The sequence below is a fragment of the Watersipora subatra genome, chromosome 3 (genome assembly GCF_963576615.1).
Source record: "Watersipora subatra chromosome 3, tzWatSuba1.1, whole genome shotgun sequence".
Lineage (NCBI taxonomy): Eukaryota > Metazoa > Bryozoa > Gymnolaemata > Cheilostomatida > Watersiporidae > Watersipora > Watersipora subatra.
In genome coordinates this window covers 27,364,289-27,389,060 of record NC_088710.1, presented here as the reverse complement: position 1 = coordinate 27,389,060, position 24,772 = coordinate 27,364,289, and the positions used below count along the sequence as shown (strand labels likewise).

The window sequence follows — 24,772 nt, the reverse complement described above, 5'->3', positions numbered from 1 at the left end:
GTATTTTTGACCGTCACTTTGGAGAGAAGCCTGATCTCCTAAACGATATTCTTATCCTTATATGACCAAAAATATAAGAATTATTTATTGTTACATTGGTCAGGTCTTATGTAACCCATACTCCTATATAGGAGGTTTAAAGATTTCAAGGACAAAGCTCGAGCGTCTGAGCATGAAAAACAAAAAAAAACATAAAGAGATACACAGAGACATTTTCAGAAACTAAAGCTAATCTGAAGATGAACAAAAAAGAAGATTCTGACACCAGCTCAGTGTCAAAATCTGGTTGATGACAATTCATTAGAGCGGCTCTACTGAAACTTTTTATTTCTGTTCATTTTTGACTTCACAAAAGTAACAGTTCAGGTTCATTTTAGATTGATTAGTTCTACCTGCAAGAGCTGGAACGCGCTACACAGCAGAACACATGTCTGTGTGTTGTAGAAGTGAATAATTAGGGGGAAGAAAAGCAACATTGTTGTAGCAGGCATTGAAAGTTATAGAGTGGGTTTGAATTATTGTTTGGATTTTGGATTTGCAAATTGCAATTAGAAAGTGTAAAAATCTCATGTAATTATATTAACCATAACTGTGAGATGCTACAGGTGCCATCTACATTTCTGCCATCTGGTGACAGAAATAAACAACCATAAATGTAGCAATTCCAACTCGTGTTGCCAAGGTCATGAACTACAAGTGATCAGTTTCAACACAATACCTCACTAATAATTATATCGTGAAATGACTCAGCATGAGTGCAAGCATTGAGGTTAGTTGGTATATCGGGTAGAGTGCTGTGAACATTCATAAATTTTTCAAAACAAGTTGGTTGTCCGTTTACTGCGAGTGATAGTCTATCATAAAAGGTTATGCAAGTATCATAGATTGGAAAAGTAGGCTCAAAAGTATAAATATGAAATAGATGTAAAGCGCTTGTGTATAAGTTTAGTGATAAAGTGGTAATTTAATTCCTTCCAGCTTTAATATTTGTCGTTGGGTTATAAATAATTTATGAAGTAAGTTGGTTCGGTAAGTCAGTAGTACTATTATATAGAGTAAGTTTTTTCTATAAAAAAAGTTGTATTATTATATACAGTAAGGTAGTTCAATAAGTCAGTTGTGCTGGTATATATAGTAAGGTAGTTTTATAAGTCGGTAGTACTAATACACAGAGTAAGTTAGTTTTACAAGTCAGTACTACTGATATACTGTGTATGTTAGTCTGATATCGCTTGCTAGGCCATTTTCCATCAGGTTGTACATGGTCATAGAGTTGTCATGTAACATTTTGTGACAACATTCATGTGGTGATTTTGTTTTATGACATACAACAATGCAAACAAATGCTAAAGAAGCTCTCTGACACAGGCCAGGTAATCATCCATATATGTTTGGCTTCGACTATAATATTACTGAAGCAAATAGTCTCTATTGGCATGAATTGGTTGATTTAAAAAAGTGATTGAGACAAGGTTTATCTAGCTGATTCTAATTTAGTCTTAAACTAAAAAACAACAGAATCAATAATTTCCTTAAAGAGTTGATATCATTAATTATAACATTATCATTACTCAAATACAATACGGATATTCTACAGATATCTAAGAGCCTCTAAAGATTTCAATTTTGCACAGCTATTTCATGCAGCATCTTCCATAGATTTTGGTATATTTTAATCTCTTAGAATATTATTAGTTCTTGTAATCAATAAGGGCTTTTTTTTAAATACTACATGTACTTTATATTGTTACATCTTTAGTGAGTGGCTAAATGCTGCGCCTTTCAAGGCATGATATTCTCCTGCACGTCGATGTATTTCAAAAGTGTCTGCTGCCTATTTTACCAGTGTCAGCTTTTTGGCAATCAGTGCATTTGTTTTTGAAATCAAGTCATTTGTGATAGCCTGTGATGGCACCGCAAGAGATGACAAACAGGGGTAACTAGGTTAAATTGCTGTTATTCACATACAGTCGGAAAATGAAGTGCAGAACACATTCATAAATTATCTGGTGAATCAGACCATAATATTTATAACACAACCATTTCCACCACACCAGCTGTCATGTCATTTATTTCCCCGCTAGACCAGTTCTTTCACAAGTGTTTCTACTATTAAAGTTGCTGATATTTCTATTATCTGTATTGCAGGCATTCATAAAACAACAAGATCTGCTGATGGCTGTCTAGAGCTGTTATTGAAACTTTTTTCATAAACTATTAATCATTATTCCTCAAAGTTTTTCTGCTATCTTTTTATACCAAACGGAATAACAGAATTATGCAGCTGGTTAGGATTGCACAATAATCCACGGCCTACAAAAGAGCAGACTATGTAACAACAACTGTTCTCTGATGTTACGGATGATTCCGAAGTGACCAGTGATCTCTCCAGTGATCTCTGACTTTGGGGACTTGGAGAAAAACAACTACATGTAGTAGTATTTATAAACTTGCAAAACTAAACTTGTTTAAAACAGAAATTTGTATAAAACTAAAGCAAGTCAAAAAACTTTCATTAAATGATGTTTGCTATTTACAATCTTCTCTAAATAATTCTAAAAACCTACAAAAGTGAAAATATATGGCGGCACCAATGACCATGCAATTAATGAAGTATTGAGTGTTACTAAAGTTTTATTACTCTCAAGTACTTCACAGCCATCAAGTATAAATTAATGATACGTGTTGAACTCAATTAAAACCATTGATCTGCAGCAGACATGATTTAGGTCTATCTTAAGGTATATTTTTGTCATTATTTGTTGTGCCAATATTATACAAAAAACTTATCTAACGCACAATGCAGATTAAAAAATGCTTGAAAAAAGAGACTTCAACAGAAGTTTAATAGAGGTTGGTGTAGGTTGGAAGCACTGACACTCTTTGCTCCACATTAAATCTGTTTCAATGGAATGGAGTGTTTACATACCAAACTTTAACTTTTTATCTTAATGATTACTGCAGAAGATCTAGGATAGACAGCTGTCAGAACTGATTGAATACACTTGCTAGCAAAATTGGTAAATCAGTAAAACTGGTATCGTGAAATATTTTAACCAGAAGATGCTGTTAAACATATTATTTGACCAAATTTTTCACAAACGGAAGCTGATGCTTTACCAGAGTATAAAAGCAGCTATACATCAATATCAGTAGCCAAAGGAAGCTGCTGCCTAAGGCAAGTACATACACATACAACTAGTTTTTGATACCACTTAGAGTAAGCTTTTGAATTTAAAAATGCATACACACAGATTTTTAGAAGAAAATTAACAATTCATATTGGAGGTATACCAAATTTTCTAAACATATTTTGTGGTAATACAATGGAGAAACCACAAATAAGATTCTTAATACCAAAACAATGAAAACAAAACAGGCTTACTCAGCATATAGTTGTACATTATGATGGCATTGTAATTAATCATTAACATTTATAGATTTACGTGTTCAGGTTACTTTAAAAATTTGACTTATGCAGGTAAACAATTTTAAAATTATACAATTTGTATGTAATAAAAATATTGTTGGTTAAAAGCATGAGAGGGAAATTTCGTAATAAATTAGCATATAAGAACTTGCTTGTCCGGTATGCCTTGTTATTATTGAGTTACTATATTTTTATTAAATTATAATTATTATGGCAATACATAATATGGTGAGCAGTAAATGCAGCGATCTGAATAAAATTAGTTATTTGAGGTAGATGATCTGTAAGTTTCGTATGCTAATTTTAGATTACATAATGGAAAAAGGTTACATAGTCAAGCGACAGAAGCGTAATGACGTCATCCAGGTATTGACTGCTGTTATAACAATCTCTGCTCTGACTCTCTCTGTCTACTCTCAAATAAGTTACCAGTTGTTAAAGGAGGATGTTAATCATTTAACCGCAAGACTAGATCAGCTAGAAAGAAATGGAATACAGGTGAGAAGTTATGAAATCTGTACAGTAGATTAACGACAATTGATCTTAGTAATAGTCAATTTAACAAGAATATATTCTGAACTGGTGCAAGTAGGATTGTGCGGCAGAGCTTAATTTCTTTGAATTTTTGTTTTAACATTGGAATGGTCACATGAGAAGTTGTTTTCATTTGAAAAGTTTTTTTTAACATACTTAATTGTCTGAAAGTGCAGGTACATATAACTGTCCAAGGACTTGCAACCTTATATAACAGATAGTATTATAACGATGTATGTTCAAAGTATGTTGTGTATAATAGGAACAGTAGACATAAAACATGCACTGGTACCCAGCATAGATTCTTCTTTAGCAAAAATCTTGATTTTATTGAGAAAAAATTAGGAAATGATGTCGCATCTTATGATAAATCATGTATCAAAAGATAAATGAATTTGTGCTGTTCACTTATTGGATAAGAAACTGTTTGAGACGCTGAGGTTTATAGGATTGTGTTACTTAAAAACTTCATATCTAGGTGACAATGATGTCTTCAACTGATATGGAACAAGTCCTACAAAAAAGATCAGCAGAAGACGAGGGAGTTAGTGATGGCATACTAAGTCAATTATCACCAGGTAAATTAGCCAAAATGTAACACTCACTATTCAGCTTTTATATCAAAGCAATAGACTTAATAACAAAGTTGTTAGTTTGCTAGTTTCCTACAAAAAGTAGAACAGGACACAATGGTACTTTAACAGTGGATTAGTTCAGTTCCTCAGCTCTACGCTAAATATAAGTTTTTTTCAATTTAAATACTGTTATTGTCACGGTGTCATGATGAAAAAAAACTTGTTTTCTCAATGCACTACTAACATAAAGAGACAATTCTCAATTGATTGATAAGAAGAATAGATATGCACATTAAAGGAATTATTAAATGACCTCGATATATCATAAACTGACACTACTTATGGCCTGTGAGCTGGATAAATTTGGTATACTATTTATTTGCTCAAAATATTAGATATCTATAAAGGATAAAACTGTAGTTTAACTCAAGTTTAATTGTAAAGCTTAAACAAAAGTATAAACTTCACTATTAAGATCAGCGTTGGTCAGGAGAGCAACACTCCTCCATACAAATAAACTTAAAAGTAGTGAGAAGTAAACAGAAAGTAAACGGAGATTTTCTATTGATTAAGACTTGATGATGTCATGACAGGTGTAATCAGAGCTACATATAAAATGGTTATTAAAGGTAAAATGTTGATGATATCAGTGGAATTGCTTAAGAATGTTTTTGCATGTAAATGTATAATGAAAATATTTTGGACAGGCAGAAAAAAGTCTTTGGAAACTTTAAATATATCCTTTTCTCATCAGAGTGCTGGTATGTTCTGTATTGCTTAAAGGCTCCCTAGACACTCCTGGAAGTCTTTAATGCTTGTACTCAAGTTTTTATTTGTTTTTACTCAAAGCATATTTAGATTATTTTAATTTAATGAAAGACTTGAGCATCAAAAAAAAACTATCGTAACATACATGTATTTTAACAACAGGACAACTTTCATACTTAAGAGGACCTCCAGGAAGAGATGGTAGGGACGGTAGAGATGGCAGAGATTGTGAAGAGTCAGACCTGACTGGACTGAAAACGAGGGTTGAAAAGTTGGTAAACTACACCAAGTCAGTTGTAGCTCGACCATCTGCCAGGCACTCTGATAATGGTATGTTCGCAATAATAAACAAGTTGGACATCATTTTAAAAAACACTTTATGTCAATGAAAAGAAAAACCATTTTATTTTCGAGATAGGAAACATCAATATTATTTTTACAAGATAATGAAAAATTGAAAGCTATGAAAACTTTTATAAAAATTGGAAACTCTGTAACATGTAACTTGATTTTTTTTGTAGCTGACGTACAACCAGCTTCTGGAGGAGGAAGTTCGTATATTAGATGGGGCAGAAAATCGTGTGGTAACACTTCACAGCTCCTCTACACAGGTTGGTTACAAAATATATCTACTACCCTCTAATTCCTTGCGGCAAACTTTATCAAGCAAATAAGATGACTGGTCATTCATTTAAAATATAATAATTTTGCAGATTCTTTAGAATACATTGCTTGTGATTCTTACCAGTGATTTCAAGTGCTGATTAATATTGCATTTACTTAAATTTCATGATTTTTAATGTATCCTACAGGACTAGCAGCAGGGCAACACTATGACCATGAAGGAGGGTCATCTGTCTATACATGTCTACCTTCAGAGCCGGAGTATAACTCATATTTAGCTAGCAGCACGGGTAATTACATATATGGAGGAGAGTACCAGACTGACTCGAATATATTTCCTAGTCGTATGCATGACCAGAATGTACCTTGTTCCAGATGCTACCTTCCTAGCATATCTACAACTATTATGATACCTGCTAAAAGAACTTGTCCATTATCTTGGAATAAGGTGAAGTACCACATATCATCCGATATAGGCTTCTTTGCATATAAGCTGATATTGGAAGAGAAAATTTCAAAACAACAATTTCATTTTTATACATTTGGTGGATTATTGTGTCCAATTACATATAAGCTGTAACATGTGCATTAGCAAAAAAGTTATTAATATGCTAGCTTCATACACAAGTTAGAATAGCGTCATACCATATTTTCGGAGCAACTTTTCTCAGATGCTCAGTTTGACACAAGATGTTTTTAATCTTGAATGATTTCATCAGCATGTTATCATGATAAAAAGGATGTTGTTTTATCAGTTTGATTACAAACATAATAGATAACTCCCAATTGAATGATGAGATGCCAATGAGAAAAAAATAGATCAACATTTGCATTAAGATAAATATGCAAATGTAACTAAGTTGCTAAATATAGAAGTGTTTGTAATTAATAAATATAAAAACTGAGTTTATTTTGGTTTAGGAGTATGAAGGATATCTGATGTCAGGGCTCTACAGTCAAAAGAGAGCGTATAACTATGTATGTATGGACAAAGAACCAGAAGCCTTAACTGGACTACATACCAATACAGATGGAGCGCTGTTTTATTTTGTTCAAGGAGCCTGTGGCGAACTAGGATATTGTCCACCTTACATCGCGAATGCAGAATTAACTTGTGTTGTTTGCTCTAAATGACATAGTTCATTTTCAGTAAATCTTTGAGTTAACTGAAAGTGGCAGTGAAATATATGTTGACTTTTTTTCACTCTTACTAACGGATTATACAACTAATTGTTCTGGTCAAAGATTTGAGCTGCATAATCTGAATTACTTCCCAACGTAATTGTTCCTTAATTAGTTCAAGATATCATTGTACCTGTGTAATGACTACTAACCAAAATATAAGAATAATAATTGTAAAGTAATAGTTACCTAAGACTAAGTAGAGAAATATAATACACTTTCGGATATACACATCATTGATTCTTTATTAGAGTAGGCCTATAACAGTGAGACAATATCTTAGAAGTAAATCAGTGATGTTAGCTTGCAGAGTTAGCTTGTATTGTTTGTTCTAAATAGCATGTTTCATGTACACTGATTTTATGAGTTAATATATATTAATTCCGCTGCTTATATAACTTGTTTTGCCAATGAAAGATATCAACGACATATAAACTCAAACAACACAAAACCCCAAATATTACTTCCAAATAAATTAATTTTTCTCTATAAATTCAAATCTATGTACCACTAGCATATCTTTTAATTGGATCACTTTAAAAAAAAATATAGGCTAAGTAAAGTGTCAGCATTTAACATAGTGGATGTGTTCTGCTGTTTTACATTTAATACACTTTTTGCTTGCTTAAACTGAGTTATGCGATATTCTGTTAGCCAGAAAGAATTGCTCTGAAACTTAATTCAGTGTACTTAAATTATCTCTCTTACAAAATAATACTATGGCTGATTTCGCAACAAAAATCAGACACCCAACCAAATGAGTATAGTCAATGATGAAAACAATGAAAACATCAAAACACCATTTCTAAAAGTGCACCAACAGGTGGTAAGACACTTTAATGTAAAAGTGAGTAATTGATGAACACTTAATGCCTTTGCAAGGTGAATCTTCTGTGTAAAAGCATCAAGGCTGACCCAGTGGCCTACTGGGAGCCTGCCACAAAGGTGACAGGACCATCTCCAACTCCAGCAACCTTTGGCCCACCAATCAATCGGCGAACTTTGCACCTGCCTTAAAAATGGCATGCTCAAAGATGCATGAACAGTATTCTATTGCTTCTTGAGACAGGGACGGTGCTGAGTGGATTAGGGCGCAAGCATAAGATCAGCCCTTTTTGAATAACTAATTTCTCAGAAAAAGCTAAACAGTTGATCTATGTTATACTTAATAAACATTGAGGTGCACCACAAACTTGCCGAGCAAGGTGGCTTTTGACCACGCTTCTCAAAGCAGCACAAGGTCAAACAGAAAAGACTAATAATCATGGCCATAGCTAATGTGGCCTGGCTACTTCTCTATGGGATGATCCAACTGCCAGCTTAATTGTGATATGTACATGTAAATACTGAGGTTTTGTAGTGACCAGATCAATGAGATTGCCATATTGAGAGTGCGGAGCTGAGTGGCCCCCTAATGCTTGATAGAGTTGATGAGCTTGATGACAATTTGTAACTTTAACAGACAAAATATATTTGATGGGCACAGATAGACACAAACGCTTGCTATGAGAAGGATGTGGGTAATTGGAGACCTGATGATTCCAACTTAAACTGATATGGTCATACTATGCTGGGTTGCTACCTAACTTTACTGTTCATAAAACCAGATAGAGGGTTGCCCAAGGGTCCCTGTTAGCTAGTAGCTTCGACCAGCCTGTCACATAGTAGTGTAGTCGCATGGTGCCTATATCTCGCTGAGAAGTTCAAGTCCACATCAAATGTTAAAACTTTGTGCTTAGAACTTGAAAGTAGACTTACTGTTCTACACCATTTGGAGCTACAGACCAAAATATTTGAAAAGCGAGAGCGCAAGAATCTGGGGCACTGATTCATTTAGAGAACTCACGGTATGGATCACAGGTGACAAAAAAAATGGAAAACCCCTCATTAGGCCAAATAACTCACCAATCTTCTCATGTGGTACCAAACACTTTTCAGCAAGGACTAAGAGACCTGGGCCGGACTTACAAGGTGGAACACTCTATGCCACTAAAGGAAACAACAAACGAATTTGGCTCCTACGTCCACTGATGCTCAAGAGAGGCCTCAACAAAACAGAAGGCGCAATACCTCTTGAAAAAGGGCTCATTGAGCCGGTTCCAAATGTCTGAGGCTAATGTGTTGTTGTGCCAAAGGAAAAAAGGTAAGTGAGTGTGATTGAATCATAGTAATTGCAGAATACTTCAAATTGACTTGCATTGCTAGGGGAAGTGTTTTGACTGCTGGATAGGACGGGCTAGCTCACACATTTCCGACACTGTAGCAATGTATTTACCAAACTATATGATTGTATTGAATGAACAAGTAGCTTGATTCTAATACAGAAGTAAAGGATTTTTACAAAAAGGTATTTTTTTTCCATGAGTGCGATTAGTATGATCTTTTACATACCGGTTCAACACAAACCAACGAATTCTTCATTAAACTTTCGACAACTGTGTTAATAGTGCCAGTAAGAGAAAAACTCAAAAAGACTAAGTGACAGAGCAAGGTGATGGCAGAAATGAAAAAGTGACAACCAGCCTTTAAACTACCAAGAAACAGATCGCGAGTGAATTGAATTCATAAACCGTCTGACCAACATATTAGAAAAGACTATCTTGCTTCCAAAGACCTTAACCTTCTATTTATAATTGAGTTATTTTCACAGTGCTTATACTTTGTATCTTTTGGTTTAAACATTAGTCATATTTGCATTTTACATATTCAATGGCTTCACTCCAATATTATTATATTAAAAAGACTACAACACCAATTTGGTGTTGATATAACTAATGCTATTTTGTTTACTTTCCATGGTGCTTTGTGGAAAGCATGTTGTAAAATATGAGCATTGCTTACCACATTAAAGATTATACAATAAATAAAAATAAAATGTACAATTGTACAATATTGTACAATAAATAAAAATAAAATACATTCTTCACAAAATCAAACTAAACAGGTATTTGACATCAAATAAGACTGGCTTAGACCTTCCATATTTTACTTTGAAAATATTTTGTCAGATTAGGTCTTATAAATTTTTACAAGTTGAATTAACAATCTCAGTTGTGTCATGGTAAACAAAACGCCTGTTTGAGTTTGCCGTGCACCTAAATGGCATTTTTTAAAGGCTCAATCACAAAATTTAGTTTTAATTTTGACAATTTATAAAGTTTGATGTTTTGGAAAGTTGAAAATCCTCACCGTAATTCCTTGAAAATTTTTAAGATAATTACTCTGACTTATAATATCCGACAAAATCACAAGAAGAACCGTTTGCCTTTTTGTTTTATTTTTTCTTAAGTTGATACAAAATTTGTTATACAAAAATTTACTTAATATTTTAACAATGATTCACTTGTGTAATAATGGTAATAAGAACTCAAATTGTATTAAAATTGATTTTGACAATTTTGGGCTATTGATGTTGCAGGTGATTAGAGCTTTTTGCAGTCTGGGAGTGTTCTTTTGTAAGTTAAACTTACTTTTAAGCTTGTTGTTACTCATTAACTCCACTCTAAGGTGGGAAACTGTTGTGTCTTACTGTTTGTCAGATGCAAGTCTTTGCCTTTCCTCAGAGTTGGTGAATGTCAACTGTCGCAAATCAATACTACATGATTTGTCATATAGAAATTGATTTATGAAATAATATAACATACTAATAATCATACTCAACATGAGATGAATCAAACACAAAATTCCATTAGTTTTCAAAGTTTCCATATTTTCCACGATACAAATTCTAGCAAAATTCAACTTCAAAGAGCCGTCGCAAATCAAAATTACATGATATGTATTTTTGATTTGTATGTATGTATGTATGTATATAGTGATTTATTTATGAAACAGTAAAATATTAGTAATGATACTCAATATGAGATGAAAGAAACACAAAGTTTTATTACTCACCGTTCAATTGGTCATCACTAAGATTCTCTTTTAGCATAACATGCTTTTATTCAAATTTAATGCTCTTTTCCGTAGTATTTGCGTACTAGCCCACACTTTGGTAATCTATTTGATACATCTACTATCATTCATCTATCTGGTTTCTTGTATTTGAATCACAATTCTTGACAGAAACCCGGCTTACAGCGTTGCGATTCTGTTAAATACATATTGTCAGCTCTGGCAGTTTTGTTCTTTTGGTGAGAGGGCCAATACGGGAGTGAAGTGCTGTTCTTTGTGCTCTGGGATTTTGATCTTCTTTCTCTCATTATTTTGCTAAGTGTAGTTTTGCTGAAAGCATAAAAACAGGAACCTCTGCTTGTGCTGTTTTTAAAGGCATTTCTTCAGCTATTCTTCGCCACCTATGAATGAAATATTAGCAGTCAAACAATTTGAGCCGGAAAGTGTGTGTGACCGATCCATGTCAAAACCAAAAAAAGTTTAACCAAACTTTAGACATCAGCTTATACGCTGTGTCGACTTGTACGCTGGAATTTGTGATGGATCTATGGCTACTCTCTATTTAACTGTGGTTTTTGTTTTGAAAGTTGACAAAATAGTTTCAAGTTTATAAATGCTCTAGTATAGAATGTAAATATTTTAGCACTTTTAGAATTTAGCATATTTTAAAAGCACTTTTAGCTATTAAAAACTAGTTAATTTTTATGCAGAGCGAACTTGGAATATCCAAGAGTCACGCCTACACGTACTTCATTAAGCAAGAAATCCAAAAAGCTTGCTCTTACATTATTTAGTTAATTATTATAACAAGCATGTTTGATTGAGAATAGTAGTTTTTCGAGTCGAAACCTTTAACTCCAATTTATGGGTTATTTTATTATGATTAAAAGTACATATGACTGTAAAAGTTGACAATGTGTAAGACGCTACAGCTGTTTCACCTTCACCTTTGTTTTGTAAACTAATTTCAATTTGTTTTTTTCAGCTGTTCATATAAGCATTCAAGTAATAAAAAGTGACTTACTATGTATTTTTGTATATACTTCCAAATCAACTGAAAATTACAAAAGCTTTTATTTTAAAAGTTGTTTTTATTAATTATCTGCACTCTGCATTTTTTAAACAATCGGCAATAGCGTTAGTAATGCATTTCATTTACCTGCATATCTGTTTCTTAACAGACATCGCCTCATCAGAAAGGTTTATTGCAAGTGAATAACTGGGAACTAAACCAGAGTTGTTAGCTTACAACTTGTAGTTGCTTCTAATTAGTAAGTTCACGGTTGATGTTTCTGGCAACATAGGGTTTATTAATAAATTTACCATGTTTATATCTCAAAACAAAACTTTTTTATTTATTTTAAATGCGTTTAAGACTCCTGAAGCAGAAACCCTTGAAAAAAACCTCCTATTAACACAACCATAAATGTGAGCTACTTGTGCATTTTATGATACACAAAAACAAATTTGCAGATTTATAGATAGACCAGTTATGTAGCCATCAGATAAACCGTTCATTATGATAAATCTTCCAAGGTATTGTAGTTGTGAAATTTTGTATTTGGGTCCGTTTCTACTGAAGAATCGAGAGTCCAAAAAATTTTAATGGGTGGCCATAATTACCATAGTATAGAGTGCCACAAAAAAGTGACAAGAAAAGAGAAGTATTGCAGGTACTATAAACATTCATGTATCCAGCAAGTGATACTTTGATATGGTAAATCAATCTTGATGAGTTATTTTGTGTCCTGTGATTTTTGGCAGCTCTCATCTGTTAATATACATGTAAATGCATTTTCCAATTTTAAACCTAAGAGCATTGTACTGTCATCTGATTCATTGAATGACAGAAAACCCTTTGCTACCGTTGTGAAAAATCCTTGGTAATAAAGCATTGGCTACACTGTAACAATATTCACAAGAATGATCAGTTTTCTTTGTTCGTATCGGGAAATCTTTGATATAGGCCTATACCTTTTTCTGGTTTAAAGGTTATTAATTTTTCTGGCAGGTTTTGATGAAAGTAATATATATATGGTTTAGTCATTTTATAGCTATATTTTATTGTGTTTTATATTATTGTTCTTGTTATTATACCATGCAACTAACAGGGCCAAATCACTAAAATATACAACATCGAAACCATGCCATAACTATTCAGGTATCTGAAAAGATTATTTTAGGAACATTTTATTAATTATCTTTGTATCTTTTACATGTAAGTGCAGTGTTTGTGGAATTTCATTCAAATTTGAGAGGAAATGTTGTAGGAAGGTTATGCTTGGTGCATTATAGAAACATTGGTATGCTTTTGACGTGCAACGCTAATGAAATGTCGTGGAAATTAAGGAAGGTATATTGTAGGAAGGTTTTGCTCAGTACATAATAATAACATTGTAAAGGACTTTTTAGATGAACATTCGGTGAAACGTTATCAGAATGTACAAAAAATTTTCCAATAGACCTTTTTCCTCACATAAATTTCCCCCATTGCTATATTGGAGTTGTCTTCTTCAAAAGGGTATATTCTGTTAGCATTGAACTGAAGAATATGATATAACAGCTTGTAACCATCAGTCTAGTATTCAGATGCTTTTAATGCTGCAACAGATCGTATAGATTTTGGTTGTGGAAAATATGTCGTGATCTTATAATGAGGCATGCAAGCGCTGTAAATTCATTAAAATTGATGGCAGAAGTAAAAGTACGGAGGCAAAGAATTAAAATTCTAAACAATAAATGGGACGAGAAAAGCTAATCTATTAGCTTTGCAAAAATTCATTTGCAAAGATTTACTTGAGCGTCTACACCCAGATACCATTTCGGATTTCTTGTTCAGTGTCGCCATATGTGGCTTGGACATAATGTAGATTTTTTCCCACAGGCACAGTTCGCATTTCTTGGCAGCATTATTGTAAGCTGCTGATATGTGGATAATATTCCATTTGAGGGTATGCATCATGTTTTTTTCTTTGAGAGACCATACATGTTCGCTTAACCTGGTTGCCGATCTTTTTTTGATATTGATGAAGGAAGACTTGTGGTTGGGGTACCTCTTCTTAAACGTATTTTTGGCTAATCCGATGTAAGTGTCTTAACTGTTATTCATCCTTACTGTAACTTGATATATAACCTTTATTGTTTAGAAGTTTGATACAAAGCCTCCACACTTTTACTACTGCCATCAATTTGTGAATTTACAGTGCTTCCATGCCTCATTATAAGATCACTACTTAGCTTGTAATTTTCTATGTATATATAAGCTACTGAGCATTAATGAATGTCTCCTGATAAGTGTTTTTAACACGAAACTATTAGTAGTGTAAATATAATAGTCAAAATTTGTATATATATATATATTTATATATATAGGCTCCATATGTATATATATATAGGCTCCATATATATATATATATATATATATATATATATATATATATATATATATATATATATATATATATATATATATATATATATATATATATATATATATATATATATGGGCAGTGTGAAACTTTTAGTCATAAACTGTTGCTAAAAACTTTTTCCATCTTTGTACTTATACAGGCTCGGTGGACCACTTTGAGCACTATATCAGTGAAGTCTCAACCATTATCTGTATATATATATATATATATATATATATATATATATATATATATATATATATATATATATATATATATATATATATATATATATATATATATATATATATATATATATATATATATATATATATATATATATATATATATATATATATATATATATATATATATATATATATATATATATATATATATATATATATATTACACAGCAGTTTGCCATTTTACTTCTAATATTGCATTTCTCCTATTGCAGGGGAGAGATATAAACATATATTGTTTTCCTTTTATTATTGCTGTTTGTTGTATATCATAACACCCAGTACTTTACATCTACCGTTGCAGCTACCATTGCAGTTCTCCTATTGCACTGCAGTGCCATTTGACTGCTAGTATTGCATTTTTCAACCAAAAGTACCCTTTCTTTTTCCATTATCTCTTCGGTCGTGGGCTGTATGACAGGGGAATTTCTAGTAATAGTATTAATCTAATACGTTAGATTAAGAAAGGTGTGCTTATGAGAAAAATAAAAAAAACTTCATAAGAATTTTGGATAATTACTACGCTTTGATTTTGTTTTAACACAGTTTTATGTAAAGTAGCCCACTTACAAATGTATAATATACAATATTTATTCAGTAGCAAGTTTATCATGGCTGCTGATAAAAACTTCATAGCAGTTCATACAGACTATGTGTATGTTTACCTCTCTGGGAGTTGGCTTATCTTGCAATCTGACAGGTCCAGCTCTTCTAATGAACTTAATGCAGTGATAGACTCGGGGAGCACTTCAATAAGATTACTAGAAAGATCCAACTTTCTCAGCAATTTTAGAGAGCCCAAGCTGCAAATGAATTATATTAAACAGATTTTTCTCTCATGAAATGTTCGTATCCTTAGCCTTAATTTTATTAAATTTGCTAAAAGATACAAATATGCTGTAAACACAGCAGTGACACACAGCTATACAGTAAGACCTTTCTTTTACCAATCAAGTCATTATCATTAACTTTTTATACAAAATATCATATAAATGAGCTAAAAATGTCTACCAATTGCTAAACTATCAAAGGTTTTCATCATTTTGCTTTAATTTTTAACTGTGTTTGAACACTAAAGAAAGCTGAATTATATTAGCATGTGAACCATGAAATAAAAGTGATGTCTCAAACTTATATTAAAGCTAGTAGACTTGCAGTCCCTTGGGACGTAATACTAGTAGACTGGCAAATCCTAGTGCTGTAAGAGATTGTCATGTGTACTAACTATTCCTAAAAATACTGATAGATGTGGGAAGGTGGTTGAGTGGGGCAGATGGTACCGTGATTAGCTGCAATCTAAATATTCAGATTTCGCTACTATGCGGGCAAATCTTCTTTCCAAAGCTTTTAGCGAGGCGACGGATACAGCTCTTATTGTATTAAACCTAAAGATTTATCATGCTAAAATATTTTGCACAAGAACCACTCCCGAAAGAACTCCTCACAATTGATCGGTTTTCTTTTTCTTAAAAAATAAAAAATAACTGAATCCAATAACAAAATTGATTAACTTTACAAACAAACTTAGACCAAAGCGTACAAGAAATTGTTTTGGTTCCTCCAATTGTCTGAACAAAATTTTTTTTATTATTGTCATAACTGTCATGCACAACATTTATCGTAATTTCTAGGTAAATCGAACACGCTGATTCCGACTTTGTACTCAAAATAAAGATTAATTCACAAACTTTCAGAGTGATGAAAGCTTTTTTTACAGCGTTTTAATGTCGGTCTTGAAAACAACGTGATCAGCATAACAAATTCGGCCCAAAAATATTTGACAAAGCCTAGCATTTTAGGAACGGAAGTTAGGTACATGTATGTCTAGTCCAATTTAGAATGATAGAGATGGATGTCTTAAAACCTATTATTGTCTACATTCAGCTTTCAAAGCAACTTCAGTCTTTTTAAAAGGTAGCTAAGCTAATTAATATAGCAAATTTAAAAATGAGCTCACAAAAGCGCGATAAAAGTGTTAGCTTGTTATAAAATCGTGCTTTTTGAGCTCATTTTTCTTGGCTTGCAGCCTATTAAAACATCATGTAACAAGCTACGAGCAATATTAAATAGTTTATATGCCATTCATAAAGGACTGAGATTATTTTACAGGCTGAATTTAGATAATAATGTGTTTTAAGACAACCATCTCTATCATTCTAAGTTGGACTAAACATCCCTAACTTCCGTTCCTAAAAATCTAGGCTACGTCAAATATTTGTAGACGGAGCTTGTTATGCCGATCATGTTGTTTTTGAGACGGATATTGGAATGTTTTAAAAAGGTCTTCATGACTTTGAAGGTTAGTGGACCAATATTTACTTTGAGTACAAAATCGGAATCAGAGTGTCTGATTTCATTAGAAAATACAATAACAGTTGTATGTGACAGTTATGGTTTAAATTATGAAAGCATGTGAATGAAAGTTTTTTATTAGTTAAATTTGAAATTTTTATTACATTAATATTTAGGAACTACAAACCATCATGTTATTTCTAAATGAATATTTGAAAAAAATGTTTGTAGTGCCTATAATATTATTTGTCTATTTGTGTATAATCTGATCAGATGGGTAAGTTTTAAGGGACTGTCAACAATTTACATAGACTTTGTAACATATTTAAATAGGCTTATATGTGTTTGTATTGTTATTATACTTTAACGACTCTACGAAATAATGGGTAAATTTGTTGATGAGATTTTGAAACAAGGAATTGCGCCGTTGTTAATGAATAATTTTCGTAAGTTGTGTGCACATGCATTTATCATAAAAACTCTCAAAGTTCACTCCCACTTGTTTGGTTATAGAAATATTATTAAATAACAAGAATTAAATCTTCATAAGAAAATTTAACACTTTTTGTGGCTGCCAGCTACTCCTTGATCAGCTTAGAGAAGTCCATATTTAATCACTAACAGCGATTTTGATGGAAACTCAGTGCAGGTTAAAACTGGTTCAGACTACTCAAGGTTTAAAGGTTGACTTGCAACAAAATTCACATTACAGTTATTTGGTATCGAAAATTTTACTATGTTTTACTCTGCTGTGTTGTAGGTGCAAAATATGGAAATGGGAAATGTGAAATGTGATTACAAGCTTTTAAAAGCTAAAAAGCGAACAGTTAATTGCAGCCACACGAGACCGCCGTAGTTTGGATTCAGTTTCCAAAATGGCTCAAATGGGACGTAGTTGTAAGAGATGGCTTTTGTTTACACTTTCAAGCAACTTCATTCATCAAAATATTTTCTCGAATATACTTCACGCATTCAATAAAATCAGGTATATTGTTCTTACACATCAATTTAATTGTCATTGTAATGCTGTCACTTTCAGCACTGGTATCCTATAGCCTACCGTAAAAAATTGTTTAAATTTTTAAATTTAGCTCGAAGGAGTACATATCATTGTCTGATAAATATGATGAGCCTGTTGGTCACCTGTGGTAATCAAAAAATGCTGCAGAAATTTAATCTCGAAGTATGGGTCACATGATCAGATTGCGACTAGACGAATAGACCAAGCCGAAACAAGACTGTAAAGTAGCAAGCATCTATATTTGATATAGGGTATTCAGTAAAACCCGAAGTGTTTGCCATAAACTAGTGTGGCGAGAAGTTTTATATCGAGCCTTTTATTGGCCTTTAAAATTACGTGAGAACAGCACGCGACAAGAAAATAACCATCTGTATTGACTACGTCAGAAAAATAAACTGATTTCAATCTACGGCGGCTTTTTGTTTTTTAGCTTTTAAGAGCTTGTAATCACATTTCCACATATTTTGCACTTACAACACAGGAGAGCAAGACATAGTGAAACCTTTGGTACCAAATAACTGTAACGTGGATTTTATTGCAAGTCAACCTTTAAGTAATCTAAATAATACATTAATAACGATACTAAAACTTTAGATTAATAATATTGATAATATAATATGTTAGATTAAGAAAGGTGCGCATCAAAAAAATAATAAAACTTCATAAAAGTTGTTGATAATTACTACACTTTGATTCTATTTTAATGCAGTTTTAACTTTAGTAACTATAGTTGCCTATGGTAGCTTTACTGTATCTAGTTGTTCGCATCTGTAAAAAATTAAAACATCACAACGTACTACACGCACCACGGGCAGCAGGGATAGACGTATAACATAAATGTTAAATTTAACCTAAACGTTTTTATCTTAGTAAACATACACTTAATGCTATTTTCTAGTATGTGTTTTACACAACTAAACTTCAATTTAGTCACAGGCTAAAATTTGATCACTTTTTCGTTTTGTGTTTGTTTTTACTGTTACTGTTTTGTAGAAACGGATCAACGGAAAACTTTCAAAGATTAATTCCCCAGCGTTGAGGGAAAGGGTTTCTTTTACTGCCATTATTTTCAATCAATAGAATTTATTTTTATATGTGTGTCAAAGAGTACATATTATAGTGCAAGGTTTTTTAAATTATCATATGTAACCCCCCTTTTTATCTTACGAATATTTTTATATAAATAATGTAACAATTTATATTAAGTATACTGAACCAAAAAGCTATGTTAGCTTTGCCATTCTACATTTAAACAAAGTTGATGAGTCAATAAACAAATACAAATTAAGGTTTTCTAGAAAATAATCAACATAAAAGTTACAAGGATTATATTTTATGTATTGAAAGCAAGAGTTTGTTTTACTTGTATAATTTTCAATTAATAAAGTTAACTTTTATATACAGCTCCAAACATAAGAATTATAGTGCAATTTTTTTAATATTAAGGTATCAACAATCATTTTTGCTTAACAAATATTTAGAACTGCTGTCCACAATTTTAGTACAGTCAGTTTTTTAATGTTTTAAACTGACTTCCTATTTGTTGATTTATATTCAGTAAGTTCTACGATACCTATTTTATACATATCTAATATCTGCTGAGTGACAGAAACATCAGTACCAGCCATATCACCATATCAGCCGCACTAGCTATACCTGCCGGCTTCACCCAATCTTGGCTGGCATTTGCCGCCTCTATCATTTGTAAAGAAGTCTCCATTTTAGAGGAAGACGGAGTAGGCAGTGGAATCAGTCAGATATGCAATATCCAATAAATATACAATCTTTGTACATTAACTCTGTAAATTATTATACATTAACATTATTTGGAAGCAATTCATTTCAAAGAATTGATCAGTGAACCTGTTCAAGTGCGCAGTTGGACAGGAGAAGTCAAATGGTGTTGTTTTAAATAAGGATATACACAAGTACCCTTTCATCATTATATAGTGAGTCTGGATAACTATCTTTGATAAGCAAAGATTGTAATTTGTTTAAAATTATTGAGCTTGATACCAATGTCTAAGGGAACAACATAAAATAAGGCTGGAATTAGATTATTTACTACATTTACGAAATGTATGTGACATTAAAAGGTAAACATTAGTAAAACTGTGTTGGGGCATTTACTTCATAAAATGATGATATGATTACCTATTTTACTCAAACATAATATACCTTAACCAAATTGCTTGCAATTTCAACTGTTCATCATTAGTGTAGAATAAAATAACCACATCGAATTCTATGCATTTACAACAATATTTATATATTAAAAAAACCAATATAATTTGTTAGGTTTCTTAAAATAACAAAATTATCAAAAAAATATTTAAAAAATGGTGTAATAACCTTTACATTCCTTACAGTTATTTAATGGAAAATCATGAAGTAATTACATATAGTATAAGTAAAACATGATAGAAAGTGTTTGAAGCTAGAAGTGCTCTAGCCGACAATGGTCATGGTTTTGGAAATTTTATGTCACAATTTTGGCAATTTATCTATACAACTTTCTCACCTTGTGATGCCAACACTGAAATGAACTATAATCATATAAATGTATATCAAATATTTTTTTAGTGTAATCGTAGCAAAACAGACTATACTTAGCTATTACTTGCTAATGATTTCACATATTTATTTAAACATCTTTACACTTTTATTCCTCCTAATTTGTCTCAACAAAACACTTATTTCCTGATATGAAATTTGAAACTTACAGTTGTTTTAAAAAGTTTAAAAACTTTTACAGCTGTTTTCTTTCTTAATTCATTTGAAATGAAAAAAATTCCTTCTTTTCATGACATGAAATTTAATATTTAAAATGGTTAGGGTTGTATATGTTAAATGAAAATAAATTTCTTGTTAAAAGATTTTTTTATTATTCAGGCATCACCTTGGCATTCAGTGATAGATCACATAATAATATATATCATATGTAATATATATCATATAATATATAGTATATATGATATATACATTTATTATATATATTTACAGTAATTACAATATTTACATTTACATTTCACAGTAATTTGAAAGCCACAAATAGCAATGTATCATGAGTGTAATGAAAGTTATTAAAATATGGAAAAAGGAATCAAGAATACAAATATAGCTCCAAAAATGCATTCTGAATAATTTTTACCTAATCAGATTTATTATTGTTTATTTTCAGTTTATTCTTAAAATCTTTTCATCAAAATCTTTGAAATACTGTAATGAGCATGTTTCAAAAAGTATGAAGTGTCTTCTCTTTAGAAAATTGAAAAAGTTATATTATCCATTCCAATTTAAAAGAATTTTTAGTGTAGTTTAACTATAATAAATTCTTCCGGACTGAGGAAGTCTATAAAGTAACCCATCAACTTTTTGTACACAACTACTGGGAAACTGTAGCTAATAAAATTTGACCAAACGCAAAAAAAATCAAAGTTTCTTTGGAAGTTGAATAAAAGCCTTCATATTCAATTTCAATTCCTACTTTACAAATACTGGTTGAGTGAGTTATCCTAACAGTAAATTTGACAGTATTCAACTTTAAATAAAAATATTTTATTTCTATTTTATCTTTCAAGAAAAGATCGGCCGATGTTGATACAGATACTTAACACCCATATCGGCACCGATACTGATTCCGATACCAATATCGGGGCAGCTCTACTGATGAACGATAATCTGTAACCAGCCATTGTCATAAGGTGAAACATCAAAATACAGTCTATGACTATTTTGGATGTGGCTAAATTTGTAACAGTCAGATGCGGTAAGGCTTTGACAGGGTAAGCGTATCAAACATTGAAGTGAATTTCATATGTATTTGATACCTGTCTGGGATTTGTCCCACACCATTGTTAGACAAATCAAGTACTTCCAATAAAGTAAGTTTGGTCACTACCTCAGGAATAGATTGAAGGGATCTATAATGTTCTTCAGAGTATGATATCTCCAATACCTTTAGCCTTTTTAGCTTTTCAAACCTGAAATACGATGATATAAATAATAAGAATATATTGAAAAGTACTTCAATAAATCATGTATTCACTCTTCTATACTGACTTGATTTCTGGTACATTTTCTTTTAAAGCACCTCAAAGAAATTGGCTGCTGCACCAAGTAAAGACTTGACTGATAGATTTGTCATCAGATCTGATTTATACAATTGATCACTTTTTTTAAGAAACTCAATTGCAGTCGCTACATTCAATACAATCGAAAATACAAAATGTTTATTGTTTCAACCTCTGGTAAAAAATTTAGTTCTAGTCACTTATTAATCTACATGTATATAATATATTTTAAACAAATATTTTCATGTTATTTCTATCCTATCACAGTCTGACCAGTTCAAACTAGTGACATTGGTGTGAGCTGATAAAATGAGAACAAACTGTTTCTGTGTTTTCATTTTGCAATTAGCAAATATACAAATCATTAAATCTATTTGTTTGTTATAGAATATGTAAGAACAGTACCTCTTTAGTGCAGGTATCAATAGTGAGACTATTATTTATTCATGGTGCTTTCCACAAGCTGAATCACATTCCGTGTTTTACACGGTGAAAGTACATGAAGCTGGTGAGTTATTAAACTGTGAAAAAGCTAAATGCTGTTCAAAGAACTTTTGAAGCGCACACAAGTAGTTCTAATGTGAATTAACAACCTTCAGACTCTATTTTACGCACACCATCCTATACATTAACAATAGTTTTGCTGTCAGTCACTTGAAAAACATGAATCACAATCAAACAATATTTTTAATCTTTAAATGTGAGCATAGCTGTCCCATAAACTAATCACATGCATTTACATACCAGAGTTTAAAAAGTACGTTATAACTAAACCGAGAGCAACTTGGTTTCTAGTTAAAAACCTCATTTAAGCAACTTATGAAATACTAGATCTTTGGGCAAACAAATAGTAGAAATTTTTAATCTGGTAATTACTATTTAGTGAACAATTCTATTGCGACAATGTTATAATGAAAAAAGAGAATCTAGAGAACAATTGATTTAGGTAGTATAATTAGGTTTACAAAGAAGGCAATCATTTATGAAGTTTAAATACCCTGAAGCTTTTGACTCTGCAACTAATTAGGTAGGATTTCATCAAGGTTTTTGACTTTTACTAGTAATATTCCTATGAATTATGTGTAAAAACCTGTCTACAGAAAAGAGTGAAAAGAACATTCATTTTCATCAGAATACCTATTTCATAGCAATATTGTGAAATTCAAAGTGTAACCATTAACAACACATTTATCATATACTAAATTAGGCCTACACTTTGATAAACCATTCAAAATTCAGCTTGCAGTGTAAAAAGAATAAATCATTTAAACTGTTGATTGTAACTTTGGATCATCATTGTTATTTGTGAAGGAAGTGTAACGGTTCTTGTTTTTAACTTATGACCCTTATAAAAGTTTTCAGCAAATGTAGACCCTATTAATAGGAATCACACGTACCAGTACATGTATTATATATAAATCAAGCACAGAACAAATCAATAAAGCGAATAATATATTACAAATAAGTTACTATACAAACTCTACAGATGTATATGCACAATAATTGTACACTACTACTTGTGCTTACTGTACTTGTGCTTATGCAGGTGAAAAATCTAGGCACTGAATGTGCCCAGTTAAAGCTGGAGGAAACACTGTTGCTCTAGTTAGGACTAAATTTAGTAGTAAAGGTCTACAGCTACAGCACTAAAAATTGATATAACTTTTGACAACCAATACTCATAACTAGGGTTAAGACTGTTCCCGATACTTGAACAGCGCAAATTATTTTATACTTTCTAACTTCTCAATTTACACTCTTTTTTATGGAATCAGCGTCTATTTTAATTTTTGATAGTCAAGATTTTGAGCCTTTGATCAGTTGTAAATTTTCCGCTGCTTGGCTGGTCACAAGATTTATAATCGATGCAGAAAACATAAAAAAATATGAGGGTTACTGTTGAAGATAAATGAATGTTTGAGGTGTCATTGTCATGTTACAGTGTCTGCTATTGAGATTTGTCACCGATATTTGTTCATACAGTGTTGTTGAACATTTTTACAGCAACTGACTCATCTATTTTCTAGCTATACACAATAATTATTGTTTAACTCATCAACCCTCTAAGAGTTTGGCTTCATCCTTCGAGGCGAAGAAAGACAATAACTGCGTATGAGATATAATTTCTCCGAAGGGTGTTGGTAGAGTTCAACATTGTGGAGCAAAGTTGACTCATTGAGTTATGCATACTCTTCTTCAGCACTGACATTTAACTAGCTTGGATGGTTCAACTCTGACTTGACCTCTACTCATGAGGAGATTGGTGCGCCAATAATACCTGATTATTAGAGTTAGTCATATTTGACAGGTTTTCTGTTGTCATGTCTCTGTTGCCAGAAGGTTGAAATATGTCAATCATCGTGAGGTTGTCATTAAGCAGTGTAATCAAATTGAGGTTCAATGGCTTCTGTGATGAGTCAAATGAAGCTGTTTTTTTAGTCACAATCACTTTGATCCATTCTGTGTGTTGAATCGGTTCATTGCTTCTCCTCTCTTTTCTTTACGTGATAAGGTAATATTTTTTGGGATGTGATAGGGTCTGAAAAATTTGGATCAAAGCTTTCCTTTCTTTACTTTCGTAGGATTTTAGCAACAACCGAGTTATAAACCTTCTCCTTAGCTTGCAATTTAGCCGGTCTACCTTGCAAAAACTTTCCTACCTTTTGAATGCATCTCTGTAAGTAGAGTCTATATTAGATTTTGGTGAAGTCAGAAGAATTATCG

At 32.0% G+C, this 24,772-nt stretch overlaps 2 protein-coding genes across 2 annotated transcripts in view; both read left to right on the top strand.

Annotated features, from left to right (window-relative positions):
- Positions 1-24,772, top strand: part of LOC137389874 (uncharacterized) — a 549,220-nt gene that overhangs the window by 17,505 nt on the left and 506,943 nt on the right. The window lies entirely within an intron of this gene.
- LOC137392146 (uncharacterized) lies at positions 3,162-7,342 on the top strand. Its single transcript, XM_068078776.1, has 7 exons — positions 3,162-3,178; positions 3,738-3,928; positions 4,443-4,542; positions 5,470-5,637; positions 5,829-5,918; positions 6,120-6,379; positions 6,853-7,342. The coding sequence occupies exons 2-7, from the start codon at positions 3,746-3,748 to the stop codon at positions 7,063-7,065; spliced, it is 1,014 nt and encodes a 337-aa protein (XP_067934877.1). The 5' UTR covers positions 3,162-3,178; positions 3,738-3,745; the 3' UTR covers positions 7,066-7,342.